The 15,277-nt window shown below is 19.7% G+C and overlaps 2 protein-coding genes across 2 annotated transcripts; one reads left to right on the forward strand and one right to left on the reverse strand.

Annotated features, from left to right (window-relative positions):
- Positions 1 to 11,396: 11,396 nt before the first annotated feature.
- Positions 11,397 to 13,024, forward strand: M431DRAFT_11708 (hypothetical protein; the record flags this gene model as incomplete). The annotated part of the gene is made up of 2 exons (XM_024911987.1): positions 11,397 to 12,260; positions 12,347 to 13,024. The coding sequence occupies 2 exons, from the start codon at positions 11,397 to 11,399 to the stop codon at positions 13,022 to 13,024; spliced, it is 1,542 nt and encodes a 513-aa protein (XP_024767153.1).
- Positions 13,025 to 13,132: 108 nt separating this feature from the next.
- On the reverse strand, positions 13,133 to 14,236 carry M431DRAFT_396862 (hypothetical protein). Its single transcript, XM_024914839.1, has 2 exons — positions 13,926 to 14,236; positions 13,133 to 13,877 (listed from the first exon to the last, which is right to left on the reverse strand). The coding sequence occupies exon 2, from the start codon at positions 13,856 to 13,858 to the stop codon at positions 13,241 to 13,243; it is 618 nt and encodes a 205-aa protein (XP_024767154.1). The 5' UTR covers positions 13,859 to 13,877; positions 13,926 to 14,236; the 3' UTR covers positions 13,133 to 13,240.
- Between the last annotated feature and the right edge of the window lie 1,041 nt (positions 14,237 to 15,277).

Genomic DNA, 15,277 nt, shown 5'->3' on the forward strand with positions numbered 1-15,277 from the left:
CTAAAAGAAGCTTATATATTTAATTTATTTAGTTTTTATTATAAAATACCTAAAGGTAATATTTTAAGTTTTAATTTTATTACTTAATTAAACTATTTATTTAAGAGTAAAATATAATATTAAGTTATTACTTATATTTTAATAAATAATAAAAGCTTTATTAAAATATATTAGTAAATATTAATTTATAATTTAATATAACTTTTTATAATATTTTATATAAGTAAAATATATAGTATAAGAATTTATTTATAAATCTTTTATTATTAATATTTTTTAAATATAAAATATATAATATATACTTTATAAATTAATTTATAATAATTAAAATAGTATTATACTTATACTTTTTATATTTAACCTTTAGTAGCCTAATAATAAAATTTATTAAAAAAAATTTTTAAAGTTTTAATAATATTAATAATACTATAAGCTTATTATATAGTAAATACTATTTTACCTTTATTATTTAATAAACTATATATATATTAATATAATTTTTTATATTTTATTTTATACTTTACTAAAAGTAAATATTTATAACTTATATAAAGGGTTTTCTAACCCCTTAGTACTTAATTATAAAATTATTATAAAATAATATTAAAATTTTAATTTATATTTTTAAAAATATAAAAGTTTATTTTTTATAATAAAGTAATTAATTATTTTTTATAAATTAATTATATAACTTTTATTTATTAATAAATATTCTTTTTTTATTTTTTTTATAATAACTTTATAATTAAAGTATTTTCCTTTTATATTTAAAGTAGTACTTTAAAGAGTATTTATTAAACTTTTAATAATATTATAATAGTACTTTTTTAAATTACTTACTTAATTATAATTAAAATTTATAAAAATATATACTAAGGGTAAATTACTTACTTAATAATTAAAACTTTCTTAATTTAGTCAACTAAATTAAAGTATAACTTTAATTTTAAATTAAAATAAAAACCTTAAGGTATATAGTTATCTAAGGTTTTATTTAATTTAATTATTTTAGTTTTTATTTATTATTTATTTTTAAATCTCCTTAGGAAATTTAATAAGTAATTATAATTTAGTTTTATTTTTATTTTTTAATTTTTAAGATTTACTTTTTAAAATAATTTATTTATAAAGTTAGCCTTTTTAAGTTTATATTTAATAATAAAGTTAAAAAGTAATAGGTTTTTTAATTATAATACTTACTTATTTAATAAATTTTTTTTTTATAAAATAACTATAATTTAAATAATTTATTAAGATTTATATAAAGTAATTTATATATATTATATAATATTATTATATTTAAAATACTTTTATAATAGCTAGTATTTTAATATGAAATATAATATAATTTTATTTAGGCTTATTAAGCTTTTATAATAAATATATAATAAAATTTTAACTATTTTTCTATAGTTATAATAAAATAATATTAATTATAAAGTTTAAAGTATTTATTTTAATTTATAATTTAGCTTTTAAATTAAAATATACTAAAATTAATATTTTAAAAAAATTTTACTTTAGCTATTTAAATACTACTTTTTTATTTTATTTTAATAAAAAATTTCTTTTAATTTTTTTATAAATTATATGTATTAATAAAATTATAATTTTACTATATTTTTTAATAAATCTTTAGTAAAAATTTATAAATTTTAAAAATAATGAAATTTTTATTATATTTTAAGGAATTAATTGTACTTTAATAACCTTAATATATACTTAACTTCTAAGGGAATTACTAATTTATTAAAGTTTTTCTTAGTATTTCTTTTTATTAAACTATAATAAAGTATATATATAGTAAATATATTAATTAAGTAAAATAATATAACCTTAAATATAATTATAATATTTTACTAACTTCTTTTTATAATAATTAATATTAACTTTCTTTTGTAATTTAAATATAATAACTATATATTATAAAATATAAGTAAATTATTAATAATTATAAAAGGAAAATATTTTAATAAGTAAAATAAACTACTATTTAATAAAGATTTTAAATAAATTAAATAAGTTTTATAAAAAAGTAATAAAAATAAAAAGAATCCTTAGGTTAATAATAAAAAATAAAAAATAAAAGTCTTAAAGAATTTATTAAAAATAAATAATAAAAGAATTAGTAAAATAAAGGTTTATTTACCTTAAGCTTACTATTATAACCTTATAGGGTTAACTAATATAACTATAAATTACTTAAGTAACTAAGGTTAATTACTTTATAAATAAAAGATAATTATAATAAAGTTTTATTATATTACTTATTTTAATATTATTATATAATATATAAGCTATATACTATATAACCCCTAAGGTTATACTGAGGAATCTTTTATAAAATTATAGGTTATTTTAGCTACTATAGCTCTTTAAGCTTAAGTATATTAATATACTATTACTTACTTAACTAACTATTATTAATAACTCCTTATTATATAAACCTTGTTTATAATATTAATATTATCTTTATTATAAATTTTTATAATAGTAGCTATTATTTTAGCTATAGTTATAGTTAATTTTTTATTACCTTTAGTTATTAGAGCTATTTATAATAAATATATATTAATTATTAACTTATTTTTAATTATTAAAAGAGTTTATTACTTTTATAATATATTATTTTATTAGGTAGTTTTTTATATTATATATATAATTTATTTTTAGGGATTATTACTGCCTTTTATAACTTAATAAAAGAATACTTATTTAGTTTAGTTAAGTTATTAAACTATAAATTATAAAGCTTAAAGTTAGTTATATTATATTTAAACTTTATTATTTAGGCTATTTTATATATATATTTTAAATTTAGTTTTATACCTTAATTGATTATATTTTATAGCTTAAATTTTTAAAGTTTAACTTAGTTAGCTATAGTTAATTAAGTTAGGCTATAGATTAATTCTAGATTTTAAACCAAAGGCTAAGGTATAGCTTTTCTTTAACTTAGTTATTATAGCTTTACTAACTTTTTTAATAATAAATATAACCTCTATATATTAATATAATTAAAATCTTTTAAATATAATACCTTTAATATAATATAACTTTTATAAAGAAATAACTTAAGAAAGAATTAAAAACCTTATAAAATAAATATATAATTAATATAAATTAATTAAATTTAAAAGACTTTATTATTTTTATAAAATAATTATAAAAGACTAAAAATTACACAAATAATAATATAAGATTTAAGGTATTATTAAAGAAAATAAATACTATAATAAAATTATATAATAAAAAAAACTTAAGGATTATTAAAAACTTTTTAAATAATAAAGAAAAATATTAAAGATTAATATAAGTAACTTATTACAATCTATTCCGCCGTAACAGCTAAATCCCTTATAAATAGCTGGTTCTACTATAATAATCGCTATAATTAAGATTATTAGCCTAATCTTTTACCCTGTATAACGTAATAGTTAGTGGACCGTAATATAATAATCTTAATAAGCTAGTGGCCTAGGGTTTAAATCCAGCTTGGGGTACTAGGTCTCGGATCTCCGCTGCTAATAAGGGACTATGCGTTAGCGCTACAGGGAGTATTTAGGTAGTGCCCTTAGGGGTTAAAACAGCTATTAAGACCGCTGGAAGATAGCTTAGTTCACTATCTTAGCGAGGTCTTAAGGATAAGACCATTGGAAGGGGAGTATTGTATTACGATCTATTCCGCTGTAATAGCTAGATCCCTTATAAATAGCTAGTTCTACTATAATAATTACTATAATTAAGATTATTAGCTTAATCTTTTGCCCTGTATGGTGTAATAGTTAGTGGACTATAATATAACTCCTATAATAAAATTTAAATATTAGGAAAAGAGTTTTAATAATATTTTAATAATAAAAATACTTTATACTTTAAACCTAAGGTAATAGAATTAATATTATATTATATTAATAATATTTTACTTATAAACTAATATAATAAAGCTAATATTATTAATTATAAAATACTATTATATAAATAATATACTTTATATAAATATATTAAGTAATATAAAGATTATAAAATCTTAAATTATAATTAAACTAAATTTATATTATATAATTAAAATAATTATATAAAATATAAATATTAATATTATATATTTATATATATTATTAAAACTTAGTTAATTAAAACTTTAATTTTAAAAAATATACTCAAGAATATAATTATAATACCAAAATATAAAAAGTTAATTAAAATAATATTTAAAAGTATTATAAGCTTATTAATAAATATATTCTTAAGCTTAAATATATTTAATATAAATACTATAATATTTAAATTAATAAATTAAGTTAAATTATTTTAAAATTAAATAATATTAAAAGTAATTTTAATAATAAAAAGTAAAATTATAAAATTCTTTATAATAATAATAAATATTATAATAGTATTAATAATATAACTTATTATAACTTAAAAACTTTTATAAAAGAAAAAATATTATAAAAATTTTAAGTATTAAATATATTAGAAAAATATTTTATTATATTTTATATAAACTTTAACGTAATAATAAATTATATATATTATACTTTAATTAATTAATTACTTATACTTAATTAATAATAATAAAAGTAATTATATATATTTATAAATATTAAATAATAGCTATTTATTTATAATAATAAAATTATTAATTATTAAATTAATTACTTTAAATTTTACTTTAGTAATATAATTTATTACTTTAAATTTAATATTATGAATATTTTACTTTCCTAAGTATAAAGGATAAGCTACTTAACTAAGATTAAAATAATAGGTTACTATTAAACTTTTATTTAGTAGCTATTAGCTAACCTAGCTAATTTATGTTTTCTCTTTTATAGTTAATTTAGGTTACCCTCTTTTACTTTTTTTATTCTTTAGGCTTTAGTAAATCTTTTTTATAGTATTAATAATATCTTTATTATAAATTTTTATAATAGTAGCTATTATCTTAGCTATAGTTATAGTTAGTTTTTTATTACCTTTAGCTATTATAATTGTTTATAATAAGTAAATATATATTAGCTATTAACTTATTTTATAATTATTAAAAGGGTTTATTACTTTTATAGTATATTATTTTATTAGGTAGTTTTTTATATTACGTATATAATTTATTTTTAAGGATTATTACTACCTTTTATAACTTAATAAAAGAATACCTATTTAGTCTAGTTAAGTTATTAAATTATAAATTATAAAGCTTAAAGTTAATTATATTATATTTAAACTTTATTATTTAGGCTATCTTATATATATATTTTAAATTTAGTTTTAAACTTTAATATAGTAGCTATACTTTATAATTTAAATTCTTAAAGTTTAACTTAGTTAGCTATAGTTAATTAAGTTAGGCTATAGATTAATCTTAGATTTTAAACTAAAGGCTAAAGTATAGCCTTTCTTTAACTTAGTTATTATAGCTTTACTAACCCTCTTAATAATAAATATAACCTTTATAAATATTTTAAAATATAATATACTTTTAAAATATATTTAACTTAAGTTATATAATTATAATATTAATTAATAAAAAGTTATTTCTCTTAGGTATAAAGGATAAACTACTTAACTAAAATTAAAATAATAAGTTACTATTAAACCTTTATTTAGTAGCTATTAGCTAGCTTAGTTAATTTATATTTTCCCTTTTATAATTAATTTAAGTTACTTTTTTTTACTTTTTTTATTCTTTAGGTTTTAGTAGACCTTCTTTATAATATTAATAATATTTTTATTATAAATTTTTATAATAGTAGTTATTATTTTAGCTATAGTTACAGTTAGTTCTTTATTACCTTTAGCTATTATAGCTATTTATAATAAATATATATTAGTTATTAACTTATTTTATAGTAGTTATTAAAAGGGTTTATTACTTTTATATAGGGTATATTATTTTATTAAGTAGTCTTTTATATTATATATATAATTTATTTTTAAGTAGGATTATTACTACTTTTTATAACTTAACGAAAGGATATAAGTCTATTTAATTTAGTTAAGTTATTAAACTATAAGATAGAGGGTTTAAAGTATAATAGTTATATTATATTATACTTTATTATTTAAGCTATTTTATATACTTTAAGTTTATTCTTAAACTTTAATATAATAGTTATACTTTATAGCTTAAATTTTTAAAGTTTAACTTAGTTAACTATAGTTAATTAAGTTAGGCTATAGATTAATTTTAGATTTTAAACTAAAGGCTAAGGTATAGTCTTCCTTTAACCTAGCTATTATAACTTTACTAACTTTCTTAATAATAAATATAACCTTTATAAAAGGCTATATAATATAATAATTTTATATTTAATTAATTAATATTATAGTAAAATTATAATTAAATTAAAATAATTAATAAAATATTAAAATATTTTTAATACTAAGAGTAAAGACCTTTATATTATATAAAGAAATAAAAAAATATAAGGAAAGAAATAAAATTATAAAATAAATATAATTTAAAAAATTAAAACTATTTTTAAAAATAATTAAATATATTAAAAAACTAATAAAAAAATAACTTAAATTTTTTAATTTAATTATATAAAAGATTAAGGAATTATATTACTAAAATTAATAAATACTAAAATATTTAAAAAATATATTAATAAACCTTTAGTATATATTAGTTTTTGAAAAAAGATTAAATATAAAATTACTAAAATATAATTAATAAAATTATAAAATTAAATTTATAAATAATAAAATTTAAATATTTAATAGGATTTATTACTTTAGTATTACTAAGTTTAAAATACTTAATAAATTAATTAAAAAAAATTATATTAAACTTTTTAAATCTATAATAAAATATTTAATTAGATTTATATTTAAGAAAAATAATAAACTTTAATTAATTATAAATTTTTAATAATTAAATATAATAATTAAAAAAAAATATTATACTACTACCTTTAATTTTAAAAATTAAAACTTAATTTATAAAAACTAAAATTTTAACTTTACTAAATTTTAAGAGAATATATAATTTTATTTAAATTTAAAAAAAGTAATAAATAAAAAATTATTTTTTATATAAAATATAAAGTTTATAAATATTAAGTAATATTTTTTAAATTTATAAATACTTTAGTATTTTTTAAAAGAATAATTAATTATATATTATAAAATTATATAAGTTATTTTATTATTATATATTTTAATAATATCTTTATTTATTTTAATAACTTAAAGAAATATAAAAAATATATTAAAAAAGTATTATAAATATTTTAAAATAATAAACTTTTAATAAAACCTAAGAAATATAACTTTTATATATAAAGAATTATATTTTTGAAATATATTATTACCTTAAGTAAAGTTTAAATAAATTTTAAAAAACTTAATATAATTAATAATTAAAAACTATTATAAAACATTAAGTAAGTATAAAGCTTCTTAAAATTTATTAATTATTACTAATACTTTATTAAAGATTTTTTAAAAATTATTATATTATTTATAACTTTAATAAAAAAAATATTAAATTTAAATTAATATAAAATACTTTAATAACCTTTAAATACCTTAAATAAACTTTTATAAATATATTAATATTTATAATATTTAACTTAAATAGATTTATTATTATTAAAAGTAATACCTTAGATTATATAATTAAAAAGATATTTAGTTAATTTAATAATAAAAAAAGAAAACTTAGGCTTATTACTTATTTTTTTAAAAAACTATATAAACTAAAAGTTAAATATTTAATTTATAATAAAAATTTTATATATTAAGTATTTAGTAAATAATATTGACAATATTATTATAAAAAAAGTTAATTTTTAATAATACTTTTTATAAATTACTAAAATATTATTAACTTTATAATAATATAAAAACTATTTTATAAATAAATTAAATATTATAAATAACTTTTTAAATTTAAATTTATTATTAAATACTATAGTAAATTAAATAATAAATATATTAATATACTTAATAAATACTTAAATTACTTTTAAAAAGTATTAAAAATTAAAGTATAAATACTAAAAAAAAACTAATATAATAACTTAGTAATTTAATTAATTAATCCTTTATATTAAATTAAAATAAATAATTTAATTATTAATAATATAAAAAAATATATTTAAAATGAAAAAAATAATTAATATTTAAAAAGTATTTATATAAATATTAAATACTTAATACTAAATAAACTTATTTAAATATTAAAAAATTTATAAAGTAAAGTAATAAAATTAATTTATATATATAAGCTTAATAAATATTATAAAATTAAAAAAACTATATAATAAATTATATAATATTTTAAATTTAAAAGTATTAAAAAATAAGTATAAAAGGTTATATTAAAATATATAATATATAAATAAACTAAGGTATTATATTATTTTTTTTATAAAAAACTATAACTTTTACTAATTTAGTTAAAAATTAATAATTAATAATAATTAATTATATTATAAAGTTTTTATTTTTAAAATAATTTACAATTAATAATATTTAAAATAGTATTTTTATAATAATTAATTAACTTTTAAAAATAACTTACTTTATTTTAATAATAAAAAAAAACTTTATAAAAAACTTAATTTATATTTTTTTTAATATATTTATATAAATTATAAATTACTAAATAAAATTATTTTAAATAAACAATTAATATTTATATTAAAATTTTAATAATTATTTATAATATAAATTAAATTAAAATATAAANTTAATATAATTTACTATCCTTAAATAAATAAATAAATAAAATAAATTAACTAAATTATTAAAATATATTTATAATATTATATTAATTTTAATTAAAATAATTAAGTAAAATATTTACTAATTACTTAAGTATTTTATAATAATATATTAGTAAAATTTATGAATTATTTATTATTTTATATAAATTATAAATTTAAATTAAATTTATATTAACTATTTATTAAAAAAGAAAATATTAATAAAGTTATTATTATAATTAATAAACTTAAGAAATTATATTAGAAATTATAAATATAATTTAAATTTATTAAAAATAAAAAATTAAATTTATAAATATAAAAAAAATTAAAAAATTAATATTTAAAGAAAGAAATATAATTTACTTACTTTAATACTTATAAAATAATAAACAGCTAAATATTAAAATAAATAAANTAAATAATAAACTTAATTTTAAAAAACTTAAATTTTATAAAATTATAAAAAAAATTAAATTAATTAATTATAAAATAGATTTTTTACTTACCTTAGGGAAATAAAAAAGAATTATATATTTAAATTTTTATATTTTACTATTAAAACAAATATTAATAAATAAAAAAATAAATAAAATTATATAAAATAAAATTATTATTTAAGGTAAAAAACTTAAATATAAAGTTAAAAAACTTAAAATAATATAAAAAAAAAAATACTTAATAAATTAAATATTTAGTAAAATAAAAAGTTATAATAAAATAAAATATTTATAGTAAATTATTAAAAACCTTAAATATTTAAAAAACTTTATAAATAACTTTTACTAAAGTCTAAGTTTCGTAAAAAAAAGTTAAAAGTATTTTAATTAATAATATTAATTATAAAACCTATAGTTATAAAATTAATTAAATTAAGTAATAATATTATAATTTAATAAATAGCTTTTACTTTTTTATACTTAATTATATTTAACTTTTTTAAATTATTAATACTTTATATAATTATATAAGTTATATTTTTTATTTAAAAATATTTTTATTTATAAAGATATTTATTTAATATTTATTTATATTAATAATTTTATATTTCTCTTTAGCTTTTTTAAAAGTATTTTTATATTAAATATAAAATAAAGTAATTTTTTAAAACTAAGTTAATAATAATAAATATATATTATATAAAAATTTATTATTTTTTATTATTAAAATTCTTTTATTAATATTATTATTATATTATAAAAAAGATTTATTATTTATAAAAAAATATAATTAATACTTTATTATAAAAATTAATTTTATTTAATATATTTATAATAATAAAATAAATCTTTAATTATATAATAAATAATTAATTTATAAAAATAATATAAATAAAATATATTTACTTTAGATTTATTAATTAAAATAAATAATATAAATAATAATTACTTATAAACTTTATAAAAAACAAACTTTAAAATTTTTATATTTATAATAATATAATTAAAAAAAAAATTAAACTTATAAAACTTAAATTATATTTATAATATTATTATATAATTAACCTTAAAAATAATATTGATAAAAAAAAAGTATTATATTATAACCTAACCTAAAATAAAATATATTAAAAATATATTATAAAAAAATACTTTACCTAAAGAATTAATTAATATAAAAGTAATAAATTTTATTATAAATTACCTTAAATAAATTATTTATAAAATAATAATCTTATACTTAATTTTATAATTTTAAAAATAAATTATTAAAAATAATTAAATATATAAAATTTAATTTTTTATATTTTTTATATAACTTAAATAAATAATTATTAATAAAGTATTAAAATTAAATATAAACTAAAGTTTTATTATATTTTACTTACTTTATAATTATATTTACTTAAAATTACTTTTTAATTTTTTTACTAATATAAATTAATTAACTCTAGCTTATTACCTTAAGAATTTACTTTATACTATTAAAGTATTAGGTCAGGATATTATATTATATAAATATAATATTTCTATTATATTCCACTAGGGTATAAAATATATAATTTATACTTCTTGAAATATTCTTTTTTTATATCTTTTTTCCACTAACCTAATATAACAAAAAAATACTAAGATATAATCTAGAATATAAATTATACAGTTGTTTATTTACCAAAGAAATGCAGATAGCGCATTTACCAAAGAGATACAGGCAGGGGCTTAATCGGTCCTACTGACTTATTCACCGCTGTTAGAGTTCCGTCGGGGTTTAAGAATTAGACGAGGTTGGACACGTATTCTGCAATGACCCATTCCTATAGCTAGGGCCAATACTCCGTATATATGACGAATTAAATCAGCCCTACAAGGTCTGGAACGGAGGCAACAAGGTTGGTCAATTGGATCTTACGTGAGCCCTAGACCAGCAAGGTTATACGTATTTAGAACCGATTAACTAGCTCTGCTTTGTGACCTTTTGTAACTATCGGACGCTCCCACATTTGTTGCACACCCTCAATTCGTGCCCTCCCGCGCTAGTGATCTTCGCCCAGACGCTTAGTCTAGCAAAGCAGCGAGTTTGCCTGTCGCCCAACTGCATCCTGCTCTTTTCATAGATTTCGTTCTATTGAGGGCTTTAAAAGATAATTCAAAGACAATTCGTGTTACTTTATTTTTGAATTGTTAGCCATAGTACAATCACCCTGCACTGCTTTCTATTTCCTCTCTCAAGCCCTAAGGTATGACGACGGCAGCCTCAGGTCTGAGCGAGGACGACTTCGCCAAAGACAACTATGGCGAAACCCTTTTTCCGCGCAAGATTGAATCTGCACTGGTACACCTTCGTGATATCGGCGAGCAACATGTTAATTCCTCGGTGAAGGTGCGGGCCTGGATTCAGAATGCGCGGGTGCAGGGCAAGAAGATGGCTTTTGTCGAGCTTCGGGAGGAAGGTTCTTGGTCAATTCAAGGACTTGTGATTGCTGGAAGTGAAGTCAGCAGACAGATGGTGAAGTGGGTTGGTTCCCTGAAGCCTGAAAGCTTCGTTTCGGTAGAGGGTACGATTAAACGGCCTATTGAACCTGTCAAGAATTGCCGTGTTGCCAACTATGAGTTGCATCCCACAAAGGTGTTCTGCGAGGCACCTGCGCCCGAGACGCTCAGCCTGACTCTAGCGTCAGCAAACAAAGCTGTCACGCAAGTTGATGAGGAGGACACTGTCGTGGATGGCGTGGAGAGCTTGAATGTGTCCGGATCAGCTGTCCCTGGCGCGAGCCTGTCTACGCACATGAACAATCCCGTCATGCGTAAGCGTGCTCCCGTTTCCCAAGCCATATCCGATGTTCGGATGACCATTCGTAAGATTTTCACTGAATATCTGGATGCACGGGGCTTTAATCTATTCGAGCCCCCGTGTCTGATTGGTGCGGCCTCTGAAGGAGGTTCAGAGGTATTCAAGCTCCCGTACTTCGGAAAGGAGGCCTACCTAGCACAGTCAGCACAGTTCTACAAGCAGATGGAAATTGCTGGCGGAAGGAAAAAGGTATATAGCGTTGGCCCGACTTTTCGGGCGGAGAATTCCAACACCCGGAGACATATGACTGAGGTGAGCGGCTGACATTGATTCCCCCTGCCCGTATTTTCCGATTCCTCTAAAGTCTTCGGGGCTAACAGCTTGACGCTTTCATGTAGTTCTTCGTCATGGATCTCGAAACAGAGATTGAAGATCATTACCACGAGGTTATGTATCTACTAGAAGACCTCTTGCTACACATCTTCCGACAGCTCGAAGTACGATGCAAAGACCAGATCGAACTCGTCCGCAGCGTGTACCCATCCCCACCATTCTTGTTACCCAAGGTCGGCGAGGAAGTCCGAATCTCGTTTGCCGATGGCCAAAAGCTGCTTCGCGAAGAAGGTCCCGAAGAATTCCGCAATGTCCGCGCCGACGAAGATATGAGCACTCCCCAGGAGAAGGCGCTCGGAGCAATCATTCGCGAAAAGTATAAGACCGATTTCTACATCATTGATAAGTTCCCGGAGTCGGCTCGGCCCTTCTACGCTATGCTAGACCCAGAGAATCCAGCCGTCACGAATGCGTTTGACTTCTTTATGCGTGGCCAAGAGATCCTTTCTGGCGGCCAGCGCATTCATCTCCCCGGCGTTCTAGAAAGCCGCATCCGGGCGAAAGATATCGATCCTGAATCTCCAGGAATCAAGGAGTATCTCGATATTTTCAGGTCAGCGGGCGTACCACCACACGGTGGTGGAGGTATTGGTTTGGACAGAGTAGTGGCGTGGTATCTGGCTCTGCCTACGGTACATCTTGCATCATACTATCCAAGAACACCAAAGAGGCTGCTTCCATGAGTAGACCATAGTACCAGCCATTGCGATCTTGTTTCAGGCGTGTCATATAAACAAGTCGGTGCGATATCGCACGAGCATGGAGTACAAACCCTGAATCTCGTGGCACGCCTAGGAGAAAGAGAGAAAATAAGAGGAATGGAAAAAAGAAAACGAATTCTAAAGAGAAGAAGAAAAGAAAGTCTATTATTTCACCAAGAAGAATTAAGTCTAAGGTTTCTATCTTAACTTGTAATATATAAAGGTATCCATGACTGCGCCCATTTTCTCAACCGCGTTTTTCTGCCTTGCTTCAAACACGAAGCCCGCTTTCTCTAGAACCCGGCAGCTTCCTACGTTCCCCTCCAAGACTTCGGCCTCTAGTCTTAATAGCTGCTTGAAGTTTTCGAAAGCCCAGTTGGAGAAGGCAATGACGACTTCTGTGGCTATACCTTGATGCCAGCGATCTTCACTCAGCCAGTAGCCGATCTCCATCGTTCGGTAGTGGATGTCGTCTCGTGCTTTGAGACCAATACCGCCGATAACCACTGAACTGTCCAGCTGGCAGATGGCGAAGTCACGGATCGGAGATGCAGAGTTGGCGATAGAGATCCACTTCTTGGCATCATCGGTCGTGTATGGTTGTGGGAATGTGTTACGCATCCATCGCGATATCTTGGGATTGTTTGCTGCTCTGGCGAGGGACTTCACGTCTCCTTCATCGTAAGCCCGCACCAGGCAGCTTTTGAGCTTGAGAATGGGTGCTGGAGGCATTTTAGGTACTGCGGGTGTTTGAGAAGATAGAGACGAAAAACACCGTGTCGCCCTGATAAGGGCTATTTTGAATCTTTTACTCATACCCGCGCTCTTCTATCACCTAGTTAGTCAATGTTTGTCCTACAAATTAGCAGCAGATCACACTCACTTTATAGTCGTTGAGTAGCATGACTGAGGGTTGGGTAGTGTTATATCGGTAGCAAACGCCCGATAACGTTTGCTTGAGAGGATCTGACTGAAAACTGAGCGGCAGCGTCGGATCGGATGCCAGTAATTTGACCACGTGATCTGGCCCCTCCAAACTACAATCCTTCATCACGCTGAAGACGTAGAATAAGAAAAGTTTTCCAGTATCTATATTGACTCTAAAATAAGAAGAAAGTGAAACAAGTGAATAAAGTATTGTATTTGGGATACGCAACTTAGCTAGTGACGTGTACTACGAAGTCTTACCCGTAAGAGAGTCAGGTGCTGGTCGAAGAGCCATTGCCGATAGCGGCGACAAGACATAGCGAGCTGGAGGATCGCCCTGCTGGTCCTTCTGGCGACGATAATGGTTTAGTTGCGTCCGACGATGACGAATAGCGATATACAGCAGCTTATAGTACCTAAATCAAGTCTGAGGGATAACTTTGAATAATAACTGCTATTACAATTCGATTTAATAAAGGTATAAAGAAAAAGTACTTAGAATAATGATTAACTAAATAATTAATAGTAAAAAGAAGTAATAAGATTTAACGCTTTTATAATTAAAGTAACTTATATAAGTACTTTAAATACTTTAAGGAGTAATAAATTATAATACTTTTTATAAAATAATTATATATATAAAATTTAATTCTTTATATTTTTTAAATAATATAAATAAATAATTATTAATAAAATATTAAAATTAAATATAAATTAAATTTTTATTATATTTTACTTATTTTATAATTATATTTAGTTAAAGTTATTTTTATTTTTTTTATTAATATAAATTAATTAATTTTAATTTATTATTTTCTTTTTAATTTTAGAATTTTATTTTTATATTTTTTTTAATGTTTAATAGTTTTTAATTATATAACTTAGTTTACTATAATTATAATACTTTAAAAAATTTTATATTATAAAATATTTAAATTTATTTTTTTAAGTTTACTATTATTATTTTTAATAATTTTTTTATTTTATTTTTTACTTTAGTTAGCTTAATATTTATTTTACTAATATTACTAAGTAATATTAATTTTAAGTTTATATAGTAAATTAGTTACTTATATATAAATATTTATAAATAAAACTAAAGTATATAAAAATTAATTAATATTATAAACTTTTTTAAATTTTAAAATATATTTATTATAATTATTAAAGATTTCTTAAGTTTATTTTTAAGTTTCTTTAGTTAAGCTTTTTAAGTAATTATTTAAAATAAGTTTAAATTATTTTAAAGTAATATTTTTAAAATATAATAAAGTAAAATAAAAACTTTCTTTATTTATATTAAAAGTA

The sequence above is a fragment of the Trichoderma harzianum genome (genome assembly GCF_003025095.1).
Source record: "Trichoderma harzianum CBS 226.95 unplaced genomic scaffold M431scaffold_46, whole genome shotgun sequence".
Classification (NCBI taxonomy): Eukaryota; Fungi; Ascomycota; class Sordariomycetes; order Hypocreales; family Hypocreaceae; genus Trichoderma; species Trichoderma harzianum.